The sequence below is a fragment of the Gymnodraco acuticeps genome, unplaced genomic scaffold (assembly GCF_902827175.1).
Source record: "Gymnodraco acuticeps unplaced genomic scaffold, fGymAcu1.1, whole genome shotgun sequence".
Taxonomy (NCBI): Eukaryota; Metazoa; Chordata; class Actinopteri; order Perciformes; family Bathydraconidae; genus Gymnodraco; species Gymnodraco acuticeps.
In genome coordinates, this window is record NW_022989867.1 from 2847818 (window position 1) to 2869931 (window position 22114).

The window sequence follows — 22114 nt, forward strand, 5'->3', positions numbered from 1 at the left end:
CCTTTTAAAGGTAAGAAACTCCGCTAACTGACAATAAGAACAATTGTTAGCTAGAAAAAACACAAGAGTAATACCAAGCCTTTGAATTAGCATTGAGCGAAACAATGCTAACTAATGCTAACGCTTTTTTACACACAACACACGGTAGAAATGCCCTTATTAGTTATTACTATCTTAACTGCACAAACAAGATATACGATTTAAAGCTGAGACTCCACAGATTCCACACATGTAATGTCATCACTGTAAGACCTCGAATTCCTGGAGCTATCAGCCAGAAAAGAGAAAGTAAACGACATCCGGTTCCAAAAATATTACAATAATTACGTCTTACCTTTTTTGATTTGTGATCAAAATTTCACCCACTGACGACGAATGGCTGGGTTTCTTGGAAACGCATGCGTCGATACGCCATTCTCTGCATTTGCTGTCGCACTACAGCCATACAAAACACATCTATTCACCATAATAAAGGTCGGCTATTCACATGCAAATGCTATTGAATGTCCGCCATTGTTTGTGCCCGTCTTCCTATGCTCTCGTCATCACCCGAAGATTCCCGACGATTCCCGAAGTATTTCGTTTCATTGAGAGGGCGCAGTAAAATTGAAAATAAAATGAAACTAGGCGCATGAAATTAAAAAAATTGTTTATTATGCTTATTTTTAATAAAAATTAGGGCCGGGACTCGATTAAAAAAATTAATCTAATTAATTAGAGGCTTTGTAATTAATTAATCGAAATTAATCGCATTTTTAATCACATATAAATATTTGACCTGAGAACAGTGAGAAGCAATTTTTTACACATGGATTTTAGTATACCATTAGGCGCATTCACACCGCAGTACTTTTCCCACAAAGGTTCATGAGAACTCTTTGAACCTGGGGGTGGATTAGGCAAATGAAGCCGCTGACGTCACTTCTTCTTCTTCTGCTTTGGGTTTACTGGCAGGCCGCAAACCACTTCACGGCGTATACTGCCGCCCAAAGTCCCCGGCCGGAAGTCCCCGGAGTTGGGGACTGGCTTCAGTAGAAGCCTTCCGAGTAAATCGCCAGAACGCCGACACCTCCTCATCTCCACCGCTCCCATGTTTTATTTTGTGTTGCCATAAGTTAGTCTCTCTGCGTTTCTGCGCTGGGCTAATGCTAATAATGCTAATGCGAGGATAATAAAATGGCGGCTTCACAACACTTTTTGGGAGTTTTACGGGGCGTGGTTTGCAATCCGCCCAGCCAATCAGAAATATAGCTCTTTTCTCACAAGAGAGCCGCACGAAAGTCCCTGCTCTCTAGCAGCTCTCTGCTCTCTAGCAGGGACTTTCCTGGGGGTAAAAAGGTTCTCATGAACTAATTTTAGTACCGGCTCTTTTTGGTGTGAACGCGATAAAAGAGGCTAACGTCCACGCTAGCTGCTATATGTTTTGCATTGAGGTGATACTTGAGGCTTGATGTGCTGCGGTGATATGCGAATTCCTTTTTGCATAATTTGCACACAACCGTGCTCTTATCGACGCTTCCATCCGTCCGTTTTTTAAAACAACATTTCCCACTGTTGTTCACTGTGGTTTGTTGTTGTCTGAAGTCATGAACGTTAGTTGGTGCTCCAGTATAATCGGTACGCCTGAAACTCATCCAGTGAGAAACGTTCCGCGGTGCAAAAATAAGTGCGATTAAAATGCGTTAATTTTTTTAACGCGTTAATTTTTGTGTAATTAATTAATCTTAATTAACGCGTTAAAGTCCCGGCCCTAATAAAAATACATAAGTTAAACCCAAAATTCGCGGATTTCCACTATCCCTTTAAGTTAACATTAACGTAACGTTGTAAGAAAGCAAAACGAACCTTCGAGAAAGCTTTTACTCTCAGACTTGGTGAAATTGTGTAGTGTTGCTTCCCTCCAGAAGGACTTTTAGCGCGTTTCCCAGTAGACAGAGCTGAAAGGTGCCTCCCAGAAGAGCAGCCGCTGGGCGGAGTCACAGAAACGCTCAACTGATCTTCACTTCCCGACCGTTAGTGGCAGTCAAAACATACCGCTTTCTTTCAACCACTGCTGTGTCGCCGTTCCCCCGTGTCCCGCCCTCTCTGTCTGTTTGTGTCTGTCTCAGTTTCACCAGCAAGACTGCTGTTAGACCAGCATAAATACCAGCTTCACCAGCATAGACCAGCTTAATTACCAGCTAAAACCAGCATAGACCAGCATGACATCCATGCTGGCCTATGCTGGTTTAGCTGACCATGCTGGTCTTGAACCAGCAAAAAACAACTAAACCAGCCTTACACCAGCTAAAACCAGCTAAAACCAGCAACCATCTTAAACTGGTATATGCTGGTTTTTTCAGCAGGGCTCTGTGTTAGCCCTGTTTCAAAAGTGCTGATTCTGTGTCTTTAGCTTTAAATGCAAATGAGCTGCTGCTGGCCACGCCCCTCTGCAGAGTGTCTGGTTTAATAAAACAAAATAGGCGCTTTCACACCGGAGTACTTTTCCCAGGAATAGTTCCGATAGTTCCTGGGATTTTGCGTTCACACCAAAAAATATCTGGAACTATAACTTTTTTTGCGCTAACCTTTTCACCCCTTTTTAGTCCCTGCTAGAGAGCAGGGACTTTCCTGGGGAGAAAAAGGTTCCAATTTCTGATTGGCTGGGTGAATTGCAAACCATGCCCTGTAAAACTCTGAAAAGTTTTTGTGAAGCTGCCGTTTTCTTTGCTCGCATCAGCATTATTAGCATTAGCATTAGCCCAGCGCACCAACGGAGAGAGACTAACTTATGGCATAACAAAAGAAAACATGGGAGCGGTGGAGTGAGGAGGAGGTGTCAGCGCTTCTGGCGATTTACTCGGAAGGCTTCAGTAGAAGACTTCCGGCCGGGGACTCCGGGTGGCAGTATACGCCGTGAAGTTGTTTGCGGCCTGCCAGTAAACCCAAAGCAGAAGAAGAAGTGACGTCAGCGGCTCCCTCAGGGACTTATTCCGGCGTGCACGCGATTTACTAGATAGTTTCAGGAAATAAAAGTTCCAGGGAACTATTCCTGGGAAAAGTACTTGGTGTGAAAGCGCCTATTGGTGCTATAGGAGGAGATTCAGGTGATAAGTTGGGCGGGTGTTACCTTGGTTGCTTACTGGTTGCAAAAGCCAAAAAAACATTGTGACATCATGAAGTGGCCAACATCTGTTCAGACAGGTTTTTATATAAATGGATCAGGATAAAAAGAAAGATAATTTTTTCTTGAACCTTTAAGAATCTCTCAACACAGAGGGGACAGATATTTATGTATAATAGACATGAAAAAGTGGATTTTGCACAATAGGTGATTTTTAAATCTTTGGTCAATACACTATTGGGCACTTGGCCTACATAAACAGACTATCAACAACAACACAATTTACTGATGTTCGCTAAATGTCTTATAGTCGAAACTGAAACACTTCATGTCAAGCTGCATCAAATATTGTCAATTAGTGCTTCTAGTTCTACGTAGGCCATGTGTCGTGTGCCTCAGGCTAAGCTAGCAGGAGTTATGTATGCTATGTTTCCTCTGTTTTGTTGCTCTTCGTTAGCATTGTTTTAGCTCACAGCAACAGTATGTAGTAAATGCACAGATACTTTCTGTGGTGACTATGATTTAGATCGCACTTTATGTTATACATCTAGTGTACTATGGATTTCATGTGTACACATACTGTAGCACAGGGCTATTCAACTTCATTAGCAAGTGGGCCAAATAGGAAAATCACTGGGGGTTTGTGGGCCACACAATACTTTGTCAAGGAACCACTACAAATAACTCTTGCTTACAGTAGTGTTAATAGATACTAATACATTAAATGAACTGTCAAGTGCATCCCTTTTTTTTTTACTTTAATTGTATCAACATAAATCATTACAGAAAGCAACCAGTCCATAAAAAAGTAGGAAAGCTTCGGTTACAAGGCTTGACACAAAAGTGCAAAATGTTGCATCTTTAAAACTAAGGAGACATGAGTTTTTTCCCCCAACAGTTCCATGTCCACTAATGTACAAAACAAGATGAATATAATAAAACAGTATTCATCACATTAACAGTAAGTAGCCCTGTGCATAATATCCTCAACACTTCCAAGCATACATAAGGTGCATTGAAGACAACACAAGTCCATAAAATGTAATACTAAATGCAAATAGAACATAGTAAAACAATAGCCATCAGACTCACAATAACATTCATATCTTGGAAACATTTTTACAATTTTCGAAACAGTAAGTAGGCTTGTTTGAATGACCATAAAATGAATGACCATAAAAACAGATCTGCATACATACCATGAATCAGACTTCTGTCATGTTTAGCCTGTTTGAGTCAGTGAGAGAAATTACACTGCCTTGATTTAGCTATTTCAGCATAGTTTGGCTCATAAGTGCAATCCTGAGACACTCATGCAACTTCTCATTGGTCATGGAGCAACGTGCCCTTGTTTTGATGGCATTCATATGAGAAAAGCTAGACTCACAAGTATAGGTAGATCCAAACATTGTCAGTATAAGCAAGGCCACCTTCCTCATTGTTGGCCACTTGACTCCGTTCAAATGATGCTAGCAGTCCCTGTACTTTCCTTCTCCGTTCCTCTGAGCCCACGGGAAAACTGGCAGAAAACGAGCCGTGATTTGAGTTGTAGTGTCGCTTTACGTTGTATTCTTTCATCACGGATTTACTTTCGTTGCACAATAAACACACCGGTTTATTACTTGTTGCGGCTGGCAAAGTAAATACATATTTGTCAGTCCATTCATTCTGGAATTGGCGATTTTCCGAATCAACTTTACGTTTCTTGGGCTTGGAGAGAGACATCTTGAAGCTGTTGTTAACTAAAGCACTTTCTCCGTGGCCCGCGAACCTAGTGTGTAACGTGAGTTTGACTGAGCCAATGACAAGTGAGGACACAGTGCGTTTTTTTTTTTAATGAGCAGAGCGCGGCAGGCAAAATAATGGATTCAAAATCATTCAAATGAATGGAAAAACCAGAGTTTTCGCCGCATCGTCGGATTTAGTGTGATCAGACACTAGTTTTATTTATGCTATTACACATATGCCATTTCGATTTGCAGGTAACCTCTTGTGGGCCAGAAAAAAGTTCTGAAGGGCCTGATTCGGCCCGTGGGCCGCTAGTTGAATAGGCCTGCTGTAGCATATCCCTCCTAGGTGGTACACTTGACTGATGATTTCCAATTTATTGAAAACTCAAAATGAATGCATGTCTAAATAAAACAGGAAGTTAAGCTAAATTACGCTTCAGACATGTACACAATTGCAATGAAAGTAACAAAAACAATGCAATCTCCTTTTCAGGTTCAAAGAACACAAATTGGGTCATTTACATATATATTCACTTAATGTGTGTGTTTGCTTTGTTGTATACTGCTGCTAAACCTGTAATAACCCGTATTTCACGTTAGCATATTAGCACGACATAGTTGATTCTAGTTTTTAGTGTAACCTAGTAAGCTAATGTTGATGTTTGTTGTGTTAAAATTAATTAGCTCCTGTGCTGTGCATTACTGTTGGTCAGTAGGGGCAAAAAAGCTTATTGCTTCTCTAAACATAACAACTTATGTGGTGTATAATACATGTCTGGTAGTTGGTCAAGTACAAGACTTCCCTATCCTGAGTCTCACCCGCCACCTATGCCTTTTAGCATGTAAAACCACTTAACCATGTGCAATACAGTAAAATACATTGCAGCAATCCATCTTGTTTGTAAAATAAAGCAACGTTTTAGAGTTAGGGCAAGGTGCAGGAAGAGGCATGGGAATGTAGACAAGGTGAGACAGTGTAAGACTATTATGTAAGGTCCCTACTTATACATAATTTATTTAGGTTTTAAAAGTTGGGTTTTGATATTATGCAGTTTATATAATGTGTACCGGGCAACATGCAGGAAATGAATCAAATCGAATTTGCTTGTATTTTTGCCTACAGTGAAGATTAAATAGTTTCTCCTTCTCATCTAGCATTCTGAATAAACACAGGCTGCCTTTTGGGAGATGGGTTTGTCTGGGCCAGCATTCATCACTGGCAAAGCTGTGTTCACTGTTCACTGAGCCCCCCCTCTCTCTTTTATCTAGATGTATCGGTGAGCCTGTTGTCCCTGCTGGTGACCACCTGTGGTCTGGCTCTCTTCAGCGTCTCCCTCTTTGTCTCATGGAAGATATGCTGGGTACCACTGAGCGGCCGCTTCCTCCCAGATGTCCTCAAGGGGGCCCACTTCCTTGGGGGAGACCAACAGCCTGTCCTCACAGAGGTAAGGAGGAGAGTCTCACATTCAAAAGTGAAAATGTTGGTAAAGTGAGATACATTAAGTTTCCTTTATGACTCAAACTGCTGAAAGATATAATCCTTGAAATCTCTAGTTGGCACAGTCACAGCCATACAATACACACAAATTAAACACCAGCTTGCTGTTGATCGCGCCTTTATCTAACAAAAGTAAATAAAACACAGAATCAGATATTTGGCTGAGTAGCCAATCAAGAGCCTAAAAGGGGGGCTGTCCAAGTAACTGTGCCTGCAAACTTTCATTGTAGCCTATTTGATGGACGCACAGACTTTGAGACACGTTTTAACTCAATAAGCACAATGAAAAAGTGTTTATCAGGTTCAATATTTGTACTATATATATAAACACGCACCAACTTTTCCCTGTTGACATGAAGCATAATTACCTTAAATAGGACATACCTACATTAAGCCATTACCACAATGTCAATTCACTTTATTACCAAGTGATAGGGCTGGGCTTAGGGTTAGAGTAAGAATGTATGATTTATTGTGTCCTATCTACACCTACATATCAAATCAAAAACATCATACACTTTCAAATAATTTCAACCATATTTACTGTACATTTTATGGTTAAGTAGTATGTATCAACAAAGGCATTTAACAATGTAAGACAAATACATATTGTTACCAAAAATAAAATGTGTCCTAGTGCAATAAAGTTAACGCCTAAAATTAAACAAAAAGCAAACAAGACAAAGACATTGAGAATCTCTGAATACATTTTTTTAAAGTGTATCCTTTTGAGTAAAAAACAGTGTTACGAACTCAGACACTTAGGATGTACAGTAGGACCCAATTGCACGACACGGGAGACAGAGGTAAAGTATTTGTAAGATACTTTATTTTCCAGCATTGAACAACAAAAAAGGTAACTATCAAATCTCTATCCGAGATGACAAAAATAGAGAACAAAAAATGAAAGCGCTCACTTAGTGAGCGGGGACTCGAGAGGGAACTCGAGAGGGGACTCGAGAGGAGACTTGAGAGGGAACTTGCGAGGGAACTGGAGGGGTGACTTGAGAGGAGACTCGAGAGGGGACTTGAGAGGAGACTTGAAACGGTCGGTACGCCGACAGGACACGGGGAACTGGCGTCGGCCGGTACGTCGACAGGAGACGAGGTGCTGGAGTCGGCCGGTACGCCGACAGGACTCGGGGAGCTGGCGTCGGCTGGAGAGCCAACAGGAGACGAGGTGCTGGAGTCCGCCGGTACGTTGACAGGACACGGGGAGCTGGCGTCGGCCGAAGAGTCAACAGGGGACGAGGAGCCGGAGTCGGGACCATGGCTGCTGGGCCGGGTACTTGAGCCGGAACCATGGCTGGAACGGGCCGCTTCTGGAGCAGGGACCATAGCTGCATGGGCCGGTTCTGGAGCCGGAACCATGGCTGTGGGAACCAGAACTGAAACCTGGATCATGGCTGTGTGGGCCAGTTTTGAAGCCGAAAACATGGCTGTAAGGTCCGGTTCTGGATCAGGGACCATGGCTGTGGGAACCGGGACTGAAGCCTGGATCATGGCTGTATGGGCCGGTTCTTGAACCGGAAACATGGCTGTGTGGGCCGGTTCTGGAGCAGGGACCATGGCTGCTGGGGCCGGCACTGGAGCCGGAACCATGGCTGTGTGGACCGGTACTGAAGCAGGGACCATGGCTGCTGGGGCCGGCACTGGAGCCGGAACCATGGCTGTTGGGCACGGAGCAGAAGCCTGGACCCTGGCTGTGTAAGCCAGGAAATGGAGCAAGGAAGCAAAGCAGCGTGGGCCGGTACTGGTGCACGGATCCATGACCTTGTGGGCCGGTTCTGGAGCCGGAACAATGACTGCTGGGGCCATGGCTGGAATCCTGGCCTTGTGTCTCCTAGAGACCTTTTGGAGGCTCCGTGGACCTCCTAAGGCAAGGCAGGATCCCAAGAAGGGGTTTGAGGCTTGAGGCTGGCACTCAGGGCTACTTGTAAAATCCTTGAGCCTCTCGGGCAACAAGCTCCAGAGCCAAGGCTTGCGAGCAACCTCCTGACGTGCCTCCTTCAACGCAGCCTCTCTACCCCGCCCATCCCACGAATACAAAAGGGACTCCAGAGAGTACTCAAGACGTTCCGCCTGTAGCATTAAAAGGTCTGCTGGGTCCATAATGGTCAGTTTGTTCTGTTACGAACTCAGACACTTAGGATGTAGGACCCAATTGCACGACCCGGGAGACAGAGGTAAAGTATTTGTAAGATACTTTATTTTCCAAATACAGCATTGAACAACAAAAAAGGTAACTATCAAATCTCTAGCCGAGATGACAAAAATAGAGAATAAAAAATGAAAGCGCTCACGTAGTGAGGAATCAAACTTTTCAAGAGCACAAGGAGCATAGACCTGAACATGACAAGAGACAAAAACGAACTGACACTGAACACTGGGAGACAGGGGAATTTAAACACAGGGTAACAAGACACAGGTGGGAATAATCAGGGTCGGGACTGACGCTGATTAACACAGGAGACACAGAAGGGGTCACAGGTGAAAACAATCAGGAATTAACAAAACTAGGGCCACCAGGATGGGTGGAGGGGGTCCGGAGGACGGGTCTGGGCTGACAACCCAAGAGCACCGCGGAGGACCCGGAAGGGATCTCGGGCGGACGGCCCGGGGGCAAGGCAGAAGCCGAGAAGGGGGACTTGGGCGGACGGCCCGGGGGCAAGACAGAGTCCAAGGTGGGGGTTATGGAGGGGCGAAGGCCACCGCGGGCGAACTCAGGGGGCCGAGCATGAGGGCGAGGGCCGCGGCTGGGAAAGTCAGGGGGCCGGGCTCGAGGGCGAAGGCCGTGGTTCTCAGGGGGCCGGGATCGAGGGTGAAGACTGCGGCTCTCAGAGGGCCGGGCTCGAGGGCGAAGACCAGACAGCTCCGGAGGCCGGGCAGGAAGGCGCTGACGGGACAGCGCCGGAGGCCGGGCAGGACCCGGTGTCGGAGCTGGTGGGACAGGCCTCGGCAGGATCCCCCACGGAAGAGGACCAGGACACGGGATTGGCAGGACCCCCGGCAGGAGAGCAGTCGGCGGGACCTCCAACGGGACAGGACATAGGGTTGGCAGGACCCCCGGCAGGAGAGTAGTCGGCGGGGCCTCCAACGGCACAGGACATAGGATTGGCAGGACCCCCGGCAGGAGAGTAGACGGCGGGACCTCCAACGAGACAGGACAAAGGGTTGGCAGGACCCCTGGCAGGAGAGTAGTCGGCGGAGCCTCCAACGGCACAGGACAAAGGGTTGGCAGGACCCCGGCAGGAGAGTAGTCGGCGGGACCTCCAACGAGACAGGACAAGGAGCTGGCAGGACCCCCGGCAGGAGAGTAGTCGGCGGGGCCTCCAACGGCACAGGACAAAGGGTTGGCAGGACCCCCGGCAGGAGAGTAGTCGGCGGGACCTCCAACGGGACAGGACATGGAGTTGGCAGGACCCCCAGCGGAACCTCCAACGGACCAGGACATTGGGTAGGGACTTGAGACGTGACTCGAGAGGGGACTCGAGAGGAGACTCGAGAGGAGACTCGAGAGGGGAACCAAGGGGGAACTCGAGAGGGGACTCGAGAGGAGACTCGAGAGGAGACTAGAGAGGGGAACTAGAGAGGGGACTCGAGAGGGGACTAGAGGAGAGACTAAAGGAGGGACTAGAGGAGGGACTAGAGGAGAGACTTGAGAAAGGACTTGAGAAAGGAATTGAGTAGGGACCAGAGAAGGGACTAGAGAAGGGACTTGAGATGGGACTATGGCAGCTGGGGCAAGAGCTGGGTCTGGAACCATGGCTGAATGGGCCAGCTCTGGAGCCGGAATTGAAGCCAGAATCATGGCTGTAAGGTCCGGTTCTGAAGCCGGAAACATGGCTGTAAGGTCCGGTTCTGGAGCCGGAAACATGGCTGTAAGGTCCGGTTCTGGAGCCGGAAACATGGCTGTAAGGTCCGGTTCTGGAGCCGGAAACATGGCTGAATGGGCCGGCTCTGGAGCCGGAATTGAAGCCAGAATCATGGCTGTAAGGTCCGGTTTTGGAGCCGGAAACATGGCTGTATGGGCCGGCTCTGGAGCCGAATCCATGGCTGCCGGGAACGGTTCTGGAGCAAGGACCATGGCTGCTGGGGCCAGAACTGGGTCTGTAACCATGGCCTTTTGGGCTCGTGCTGCTAACCTGGCCTTGCTCTTAGGAGCCGTTTGGAGGCTCCGTGGACCTCCAAAAGCCAGACGAGTTCCGGAATACAACTCCTGGACAGGAGCAGGAACTGGGGCAGAAGCACGGGTTGACTTCAGGCGGAACCCACCAAGGCGTATGGTGCCAGGTTGGGAATTGGGAGACATGGAGCTAGCATGCCCGGGGCTAGCAGGCCGGGAATCAGGTTTGACCTCAAAGCTGCCAAAAGAGTCCTCCACCCACTCGGGTGACCAACCAGGGCCTTGAGGTTACCTCCTGGCGTGCCGCAGAAAAAACGGACTGCCTCTCTTCACTACTGGAGGCATATTTAAAGTCATTCCTCAAACATGTCAAATTGTACTCCACCTCGTACAAACTGTCCGCTGGGTCCATTCTTGGTTGGTTGGTTCTGTTACGGTAGAGTGAAGCAGGCAGGACCCAAATGCAGAATAAACTGATAACACCTTTATTTCAAGGATATGAATAAAACTCGGACAAAACAGAACACTCCCCGGTGAACTCAGTCACCAACAAAAGACGAACCAACACTGAACACAGGGAGAGACAAGACTAAATACAGGGAGGGGTAATCACAAGACGAGAAACAGCCGGGCAGGGGAGGAGAAACACAAGGGCCACAGGTGAACACAATCAGACAACAAGACACACTAGGGAAACTAACGACAGGAGGAAAAACACAGGGAAAAGGACCAGACAATATACCAAGAGGAAAACATGACAGGGAGAACAGCAAAACACCCAAAACAAGACATACAAAACGTGACATAACACAATAATCGTAACAAAAAGCCCAGACAATATACAGGGAGGAAAACATGACAAGGAGAACAGAAAAACACCCACTACCAGACACACAAACTTAAAACCGTGACATTAAGTTAGTGCCATTCCAATGCACATGTACAGGTGCTAGGTCATGAGGTTCAAGTGAGTGAACCCTTTGCTGCATTCATGAGATATGTTGCACTCGTATTCTATAACCGTGACCCTTTGAAAATAATCACTTTGTGAAGACTAGGGTTAAGACTATTTTAATCAATTGATCAAATATGTGTCACACATCTGGATAGAACTGTCACTTGATCCAGGTCTAGACTGCCAATTCATAGTGATATTCTATTGTCTTTGTGATAAATGGGAATTAAGGTTCACTTGCCATTTTGAGTGTAAAGGTTTAATTGAAAGAAACGTTTAGTTTGTACAACTCCTCGAGGCACCTATCCTACTTTCTCTGTCCCTTATTGAAATTCCTTTAATGGGATTCACACTGTAAACACATTTGTCTGCTGTACAGGTGGACGGGGACGAAAGGGAGTACAGCGAAGATGGCTGTATGAAGGAGTCTTTGGGGCCCCCCTCCAGTGTGGTTGTCCCGGAGTCTGGCCTGAAAATAAGCCACACGTCGCCTGACATACCATTGGAGACTCAGGCCAAGCTGGAGAAAAACCAGGTCCACACTCTGGCCAGGGACCGGGTGCAGAGACAGATTACTGAGCCTACTTCATCTGTACGGTCAGTACCAATCAATCCCCAAAGCTGCTGTCCAACTTTTTTAGTTGACAGATTGAACACAGATACAAACAGTTACACAGTCACATAAACCTAGACCTCTGGGTTCAGAGATACCGTGAATTCAGCTGTTGCCTTAAAGCATCAAAGACTCAATACTGATTAGTCAATTGAAATGGTTTGAATGTTCTTATATGTCAAATTGTACACTTTGTTACAGGCACAACTCCATCCGTCGTCAGATGAATTTGTCCAATCCGGACTTTAACCCTGCTCAGTTCCAGCGCCAAGAGTCACTGTCTGGTTTGGGCCGAATCAAACCAGAACTCTACAAGCAGCGGTCGGTGGACGCAGAAGATGGTCGTCCCACTGACAGCTGCGGGCGTCTTCTGTTCGTCCTGAAGTTTGACTTTGACCTGGAGCAGCTGATTGTGAAGATCCACAAGGCCCATGATCTTCCTGCTAAAGACTTCTCAGGGACATCTGACCCTTATGTCAAGATCTACCTGCTGCCTGACCGCAAAACCAAGCACCAGACTAAGGTGCACCGCAAGACACTCAACCCAGTGTTCGATGAGGTGTTTCTCTTTCCGGTGGCGTACGCCGAGCTGTCGAGTCGTAAGTTGCACTTCAGCGTCTACGACTTTGACAGGTTCTCTCGCCATGACTTGATTGGCCAAGTGGTGGTGGACAACTTCCTGGATCTTGCTGACTTTCCAAGGGAGACAAAACTGTGCCGGGACATACAATATGTAACCTCGGTGAGTTACCAATTCCTATCCTTTTGCTTAAATTCTATCACTACTATTTTCTTCTTCTCGCTATTTACACAACTGCTCCACTGTTTCATTTTCATGGTAAAGCTTCACATTTGAACTTGTTTATAACAAACAACTGACAACAACTTTGCAGCATGTTTGACGTTGGATACATTTGTAGGTCTAATAGACTGAAGCAACCCCTTGTAAAAACCCTCTTAAAACAAAAAGGGGAAGGAGATATATTAATTGACTTGTATCTAATTTCCTCTCCAAATGAAACTCATCTGTGTCTTCAAGAGGCAGATACATAGAAATATACTTAGACACATTGAATGTTTAATGAAAGCAGTAGGAAACACTTGGGGGTAGTGACCCAGATCTACAGTGACATAAGACCGGGGTTGGTTTGACAGAGATAAGTGACACTGTCTCTATTACATTATTCACCGGGATAAATCTACAGGGTTGGTACACTGAGTAACTCAGTAAGAAAGTTAGATCCTCCTGACAGGGAATTCCTCATGGTTAGCCGGTCTTATAGATTGAGTACTACAGTCTGTTGGAAATTGAAACTTTTCTTCTCTGGTAAATGACCAAACAGTGGACAGTTTGATCACATATAACCAGTTTATCAAATTACAATACATCAAAGAGCAAAAGTCCCGGTTAACAATTTTTAATTCATAGGTTAGATTTACCCCAAAATATATAACTCGTAACATTTTCCGATATGGTAGCACTAGACTGGGAAAATGTCCTCACTAAGATATAAACAGACTAATCTGTATAATTTGACAAGACAATTCATGCATAACTTTTTTGTAAACACTACATTTTGTAAAGCTTGCACAGACTGAAAAAGACTGGAATTAAAAGGAAATTCAATTGAAAAAAATGGCAAGGCGGTTAAGGTATATTAAGAGAACAAATGAACAGGAACTCACATGTATAATTTATTCTAGGTAACAAATGAAACACTAAAATATATCATCATTTTAATTAGTCTTAGAATACTTGAAAAATATTAATGTTCTCACATTAACATACAGAGCATTAGCGTAGCAGCAAGCAACTCAGCTATGTATGGATATTGTAAAACATTTTCTATCTGAGCCAAGAACCCAATTGATGGCATTGTCACGGAAGCGTAACACCCCACGTAACACCCACCCTCACCCGTGCCTCACCGGCACTCGAGACACAAAAGTAGCGGATATGATCGTGGGACATTTTATCAGCGGTGCTCATAAAATGAATAAAGCTGAAACACTGGACAGATCTTAAAATCAGGGTAACGATAGATCCATATGAAGATAAACAACCTCTCCATATTTACCTCCTAATATTTATGGAAGTCATGGCGATTTCTCAGCCTCTGAGGAAAGCTGTGATCCGAAGAGGGTTACTTCCTCTCTTTCTATCCATCACTAATGTCCCTCTGTTATTACAGTGCTATTCTAATCCAAGCACCTTTCAAATTGCAGCTAATAAAATGTTTTAAAGAGGATCTATATTTCTGTCTGCAGTCCTAAAGCACATTTCTAATTTTAACAAAGTCTTCAATGTTCTTACCTAATTTGATATACAGTCATATGATCATAATTACAACAATACTTTTGTTTTATATTTTTGTAAATATGGTCATATGACTGTATTTAAAAACACTGTATTTAAGCTCTTAAAGAAACAACTTGGGTTGGGTAGCGCTCTATAGCTTAGGGCCAATAGGAGACCTCGATGCGTTCTTTCCCCTCCTCCTCATTAGCATTATGTGCAACTAGTGTGACTAGTGCACATTTGGGACCCACTAGTACTACTAGTGAACATTTTAAGCCTCACTAGTTCACTAGTTGAATTTCAATTTATCTCACTAGTTAACTAGTAAATGGCAAAGGGTTCACTAGTTAACATGTAAACATTTTGAGCCCCACTAGTTAACTAGTAAGGTCCAAAGAGGCGTCAACTAGTTAACTAATGAACCTTTTGCCTTTACTAGTTAACTAGTGAGTGATTCTGGGTGCTACGTTAACTAGTGCAGAAAAAGGTATGCCACTAGTTAACTAGTTCTGCTTCTTTTTTGTAACTAGTTAACATGCCAGAGCTTTTGCAGCACACTAGTTAACTTGTAAGACTTTTAGCGTCACTAGTACGGTCAAAGGGTCAATATTTCATCAAAAAGCTTACAAGTTGGGACTTTGGTGCTAGAAGTGCTGCTCCTGGTGTCACTAGTAAGGCTTATGTGGTAACTAGTCGGATAAAAGTGCCACTAGTTGCTGAAAAAGAGTGACTAGTATAATGTTTATGTTTTATTTAACTAGTAAAGCAGAGTGCCAAACTAGTTTGACCATATATCTAACAAGTGAAATCAAAGTCCCAACTAGTATAGACAGCTGCCGTCTGATATCAAGGATATGGAATAAATACTCAAATGGCTTGCCATAGGTAACATATTGGACAAAAGTGCCACTAGTTGCTGAAAAAGAGTGACTAGTGTAATGTTTTATTTAACTAGTAAAGCAGAGTGCCTAACTAGTTTGACATCCAACAAGTGAAATCAAAGAGCCAACTAGTGTAGGCAGCTGCAGCCTGAGATCAAGGATATGGAATAAATACTCAAATGGCTTGCCATAGTCGGCGCTGTCATTGCCATGTTGTGATGCTGTATGCTTTGAATTTCCAATGTAGCACATTCAAAGTCGATAGATGGCTTCATACTGAGTTATGTGTCTCTTAATCATTGTGTCTGCAATATTATAATGCGTCGCACACTTTGCTGTTTTCTTATGCATTTATCATTCCGCCTTGAAAAAGACGCATTCCCATGTGTCTAATCTTTGTTTAATGTAATGTATTGTAGGAACTCTTAAGTAACAACATTCAATTATAATCAGGATATGAAGTTCATAACTCAGATGATTCCTTATTTCCTTTCTTCCTCTTTTTCTTCGTCCTACCTTCTTGCTTTGTTTCTTTTTTATCTTCATTATTTTCCCCCTTTCCCTTTTTTAACTGTATTATGTTCTTCATTTCCCTTTTCTTATTGCTCGCTCACTTATTGTACTCTCCTATCTTTCCTTTCTTCCATCTTTCCTTCTGTCCTTCACCACTTCCATTGTTCCTCTTTTTGTACTTTACTTCCTCTTTTCTTTTCTTCCTTTCCTTCTTTCTTTCTCTTTATCTCTTTACATCTTGAAAGGATGCACGGTTTAGCTACATTCTGGGGCTGTAAACTATTCACATAAATGAGGCCAGCCTTTTTCACTGCTAATTTATTAAGTCTCTTTTGCTTTACATTACATTTCATTTAGCTGACGCTTTTATCCAAAGCGACTTACAATAAGTGCGTTCGACTAACAAAATACAAACTTGAAGAAAACAGAATCATATAAGTATATCAGGCTTCATAGAGCAAAAACATTTCAAGTGATACTCAACTGGCTTTAGGTAAGCCAGCCCTTTATTAGTATATAAGTGCTTTGTTAATAGTTATATCGCTCGAAGTGGAGTCGAAAGAGATGAGTTTTCAGTCTGCGCCGGAAGGTGTGTAAGCTATCTGCTGTCCTGATGTCAATGGGGAGCTCATTCCACCATTTTGGAGCCAGGATAGCAAACCCACGTGTTTTTGCTGATGGGAACTTGGGTCCCCTTCGCAGCGAGGGTGCAGCGAGCCGTTTGGTTGGTGCAGAGCGGAGTGCACGTGCTGGGGTGTACGGTTTAACCATGTCCTGGATGTAGGAAGGGCCAGATCCATTCGCAGCATGGTACGCAAGTACCATTGTCTTGAAGTGGATTCTAGCAGTTATCGGAAGCCAGTGAAGGCAGCGGAGGAGCGGCGTGGTGTGGGAGAATTTAGGAAGGTTGAAGACCAGGCGAGCAGCTGCATTGCATGAGCTGCTTTAATGATAGTTAATAAAGTGTTGCTTATTCTCCCACATTATACCAACTGAATTGAACATTTGCTGCACACCGTCTGATATATCCTAAATCCATGTGCATTTTTGTCTCAGTTGGCCTGAACTTAGGTTTACGTTATTTTGGTCAGTCTTTCCCTTCTATTCCCCATAGTAATATAAGACTGCATCACAGGTTTAATTATGCATTTACATAACTAGAAGAAAGCTTTATTAAGTTTCTAATTTATATTTTCAAGGCAGATACTAGCTACTGCTAGATTGCTGTGCTAATTTTCCATGAATTGTCACCAGGCTGCTCCCATTGATAATAACATGTACTTAAAATGAGCTGTTTGTTATATGAGTTTTATATTCACATTATAAAAGTATTTTTTTTTATTTTGCCTGTTTTTCATCAAATATCACGACCTATTTTATCATTATACCATAGTCTTAAATGCTGCTTTCAATTCATTTATGTATGAATCAAATTGTATACATTTTTAATTATTTAGATGAGTTTTGGTCACTTGCATTTTTCAAACAAACCCATGAAACATGCATGAAAAGACAATCAATTGGTGACATAAGGCGCTTTCACACCGGAGTACTTTTCCCAGTATAGTTCCGATAGTTCTTGAAATGTTGCGTTCACACCAAAAACATCCGGAAATAGAACTTAGTTCATAGGCGCTTTCACACCGGAGTACTTTTCCCCGTACTTTTCCCTTTTAGTTCCGATAGTTCCTGGGATTTTGCGTTCACACCAAAAAGAGAATTTAGTTCATGAGAACTTTTCCCCCCTTTTCAGTCCCTGCTAGAGAGGTGGTAAGTTCCAATTTCTGATTGGCTGGGCGAATTGCAAACCACGCCCCGTAAAACTCTGAAGAGTTTTGTGAAGCCGCCATTGTATTTGCTGGTATTAGCATTATTAGCATTAGCATTAGCCCAGCGCACCAACGGAGAGAGACTAACTTATGGCAACAAAAAAAAAACATGGGAGCGGTGGAGTGATGAGGAGGTGTCGGCGTTCTGGCGATTTACTCGGAAGGCTTCAGTAGAAGCTTCTGGGAGTCCCAGCAGCTTCTTCTGAAGCCAGTCCCCAACTCCGGGGACTTCCGGCCGGGGACTTCGGGCGGCAGTATACGCCCTTGAAGTGGTTTGCAGCCTGCCAGTAAACCCAAAGCAGAAGAAGATGAAGTGACGTCAGCGGCTTTATTTGCCTAATCCTCCCTCAGGGACTTATTCCGGTGTGAACGCGATCTGCTCTTTAGTTCATCAGAACTAAAGAGTTCTGATTAACTAAGTACTGGGAACTAAGTACGGCAAAGTACTTGGTGTGAAAGCGCCTATAGTCAGGGGCGGCGGGTGCTGTAGGCTAGGGAAGGCTAACGGCCCGTCCACACAGCAGCTTTTGGCGATTTGTCCACCGCTTCCAGCGCGTCTCCGCCCATTGACTTTGAATGGGGATGACGTCACTTTCCCTCGCTTGTCGCCGAATTGCATTGTGGGGGGGCGAGGCGAAGATTTCCAGGATTTCCAGGATGTTCAGGATTCCAAAGTTGAACAATGTTCAACTTTTGAGGCTGAGCTGGAAGCGACAGCCAATCAGATCCGTTTATGCAAATCTGACAGTTCAAGCGCTAGCCAATCAAACCGCGTGTAAGCAGGGAGAACCAGACCGCAGTTCATTTCCTCATATTCCAAACGAGAAATTACGGTAGCAAATCACCCGGTTCTTTACGACCAGACTATTTACCGGGATACAAACCGGAGGAACCAGGCATGGAGGGAGGTGGCAGAGGCAGTGGGTGAAACTGGTAGGTTTTCGCTTGTTTGGGGATTTTATATCCAGTTTACTTCGTTGCTAGTTTACTTCGTTGCTAGCAAGCATAGACAGTATCATTAGCCCGCATGGAATGTAGCATAAAATAGCACCATAAACATTAATCTCATAAATGTTCAAAATGTTAAAAAAAATAAATGTTCATCATAGCCCTTCCTATTTGACAATAGTGTAGAAGAACCGGGTTGTTTTGCTTTGTATCTCGGGGGCGGGATATTCATGTGATATTCATGTGATTGGTTGTTGGTCGCGAAATCCTCAAGCTGTCAGACACGCCCAGCTCCAGGATTTTCAAGATTTGGTCAAAGCTGCTGTGCCCGTAAGCCTTCCCAAATATTTGTGTCACTGCATCCTGGTAAAATACAAATATAATGTATAATATCTGTGTCTTTGACATTAGCGCTGCTATGCAGCCACCTGTGCCCTGTAATACGAAGCCAGTTCAACATCAGGGTTGCCAACTCTCATGCATCTGGCGTGTGACACACACTTTCACTCTCAATCTCACGCTCTCACGCTGCCCAAACTATTCTCACGCCAAAAACAAGATGAACCGGCGATCGTTTTTGGTTGGTTAATTACAATGTTGAGTTGACAGCTGGGTTGCATTCCAATAGTCCATTTAGCTTAGGAACCTTCCTAACGGAGTGAAATGACCCGGAAGTCCCTCAGTGGCAGCCATGATAAGTGCCGTTCCAATTCTCCAAATGAAAGGAAAGGAGATTTCAAACTTCCTTTATAACCTCCTTTAGCTTAGGAAACACTGGACCTCCCTTACCGAAAGGAGAGGAGAAAATGCTGCCCCACAATGCATTGCAGCCGCAGCATTTGGCGTCACTCAACAGTCGGCCGTTCACGGAAACAACCGATTATGACCGAGAAATTATATCATGAAAGTTACGGTGCTTATTAAGCATTTTAAAACGTATGTGGTAAGTTGCCAAAGTGCTTTTTTCTGAACGTTCATCAGTATTATAATCAAAAAGAGAAATATGAACGTTAGTTTTTACTGAAATGATCAAATAAAGTCAACATCTCACAGTCTTTACTGAGCTGTGTGGGATTTGTTCAACTTTTAAAAGATGTTTGAATGCTGATATACACAGTGATAGATGTTAAGGACTAACGTTTATAATAAATACATTTGTATTGATTTTAAGATATTTTCATACAATCATACGTATTGGGATCATTTGTATTAATGTGGACCGGAGGGAGAGGGTGACGAGCATAAGTTTCACTTTCCTTTTTTATTTCAATTCCAACTTTGGTCATGAAGAATATGTTTCTCTGTTGTCCACGTTCATAAAGCATAAAACAACAGCATCAGAGCACGGTGCAGAGTCTCTAGATGAGTTTACAGTAGTCCCTCGTTCTTATTAAACATCCATGTTGTAGTCCGCTGTATAGAAAACTGTAGTTTCCATAGTTTCCCCACAGCAGCAGACGCACATTCATGACGTCCGCTGGCGCATCATAAACACGTCGGATAGTGAAAGTGCATTCAGATTCTCTAAAGCAGTGGTTCTCAAATGGGGGTACGCGGACCCCTAGGGGTACGTTGGAGTACTGCAGGGGGTGCGTGAGATTTATTTTTATGTTAATGAAAAAAAAAGAAAAAAAACTATTTTAGGAAAAGTAACGAAGTTTGAGCAGTGTGGGTTTTATATTAACAGAGTTACACATGTTTCAAAACGCGAAGTATAATAACTGCGGCCTTCCTGTCACTGAGAATAACAAAGATCCTCAGTGAAGCACAAGCCCATGTTTCTCACTAAATTGTAAGTACAACTTATTAAAAAGATCAGTTCAATGCAACTAATGTCGTCTTAGTGTTATTGCATGATGTTAAAATTGGTTTGCCATGAATTTAGTGATGGATTGTAAACATTTGAAATGTAGCATTTAAGTGTTTCTCGGTTACAAGGTTGTTGTTTTAATAAATCAGACACCGATGGTGCAGCACTGTGCTGTACCTCTTTATATAGGCATTTCTTCCCTAACAAATTGTTTGTGTGCTGATCAGGGGGTACTTGGCTGAATTTTTTTTCCGAAGGGGGTACATTATTTGAAAAAGTTTGAGAATCACTGCTCTAAAGTACCGCGGGGCCCATTCCAATAGTCCATTTAGCTTAGGAACCTTCCTAACGGAGTGAAATGACCCGGAAGTACGTCACTGGCAGCCATGATAAGTGCCGTTCCAATTCTCCAAATGAAAGGAAAGGAGGTTTCAAACTTCCTTTATAACCTCCTTTAGCTTAGGAACCACTGGACCTCCCTAACCGAAAGGAGAGGAGAAAATGCTGCCCCACAATGCATTGCAGCCGCAGCATTTGCCGTCACTCAACAGTCAGCCGTTCACGGACACACACGATAATGGGAGAAATTATATCATGAAAGTTACGGTGCTTATTACGCATTTTAAAACGTATGTGGTAAGTTGCCAAAGTGCTTTGTTTTGAACGTTCATCAGTATTATAATCAAAAAGAGAAATATGAACGTTAGTTTTTACTGAAATGATCAAATAAAGTCAACATTTCACTGAGCTGTGTGGAGTTTGTTCAACTTTTAAAAGATGTTTGAATGGTGATATACACAGTGATAGATGTTAAGGACTAACGTTTATAATAAATACATTTGTATTTATTTTAAGATCTTTTAATAGTTCATACAATCATACGTATTGGGATCATTTGTATTAATGTGGACCGGAGGGAGAGGGTGACGAGCATAAGTTTCACTTTCCTTTTTTTTTTCAATTCCAACTTTGGTCATGAAGAATATGTTTCTCTGTTGTCCACGTTCATAAAGCATAAAGCAACAGCATCAGAGCACGGTGCAGAGTCTCTAGATGAGTTTACAGTAGTCCCTCGTTCTTATTAAACATCCATGTTGTAGTCCGCTGTATAGACAACTGTAGTTTCCATAGTTTCCCCACAGCAGCAGACGCACATTCATGACGTCCGCTGGCGCATCATAAACACGTCGGATAGTGAAAGTGCATTCGGATTCTCAAAGCACCGCGGTCTCTTCTCCTAAATCCTTTTGAATTCTCTTATCCACTATCCCTTAACCCCGTGACGTTTCACTCAGAGGTCAAGGAATAGGAGATAGGGTTAGAATTTAGGAGCTAATTTTTGGATTATCGGAACGCAACCGCGGTCTCTTCTCCTAAGTCCTTTTGAATTATCCTATCCACTATCCCTTAACCCCGTGACGTTTCATTCAGAGGTCAAGGAATAGGAGATAGGGTTAGAATTTAGGAGCTGATTTTTGGATTATCGGAACGCAACCCTGCTCAAGCTGTCGATCCGCTCCCTCCCCGCCCCCACCACTCTTAACAACGTCAACAGACAGCAGAGCAGTGGGAGCTGACACGTATTGCGCATAAGCAGATCTAAGATCCAGTAGAAATGATAACAAAGTAAAAGTCTGCTGCTTATCGTTATACTCGGCCAAAATAGAGTCAAAGAATATATGAGAGTGAGAGTGTGTTAATTAATATATTTGGCAGTTTGGAGTAAGTCTGTAGATTTGTTTGTGTGTGTGTGTTTCATGTATAGGCCTCTCACGATAATTAATTTTGTTGGATACATTTTCCCGGAAA

The 22114-nt window shown here is 43.8% G+C and overlaps 1 protein-coding gene across 1 annotated transcript in view; it reads left to right on the top strand.

Moving 5' to 3' along the window:
- Window positions 1-22114, top strand: part of syt9b (synaptotagmin IXb) — a 94395-nt gene that overhangs the window by 26264 nt on the left and 46017 nt on the right. Inside the window, exons 2-4 of the mRNA XM_034196878.1 lie at window positions 6103-6278; window positions 11792-12009; window positions 12227-12767. Of these exons, the coding sequence (XP_034052769.1) occupies window positions 6103-6278; window positions 11792-12009; window positions 12227-12767 (935 nt within the window). The remainder of the gene's footprint in view (window positions 1-6102; window positions 6279-11791; window positions 12010-12226; window positions 12768-22114) is intronic.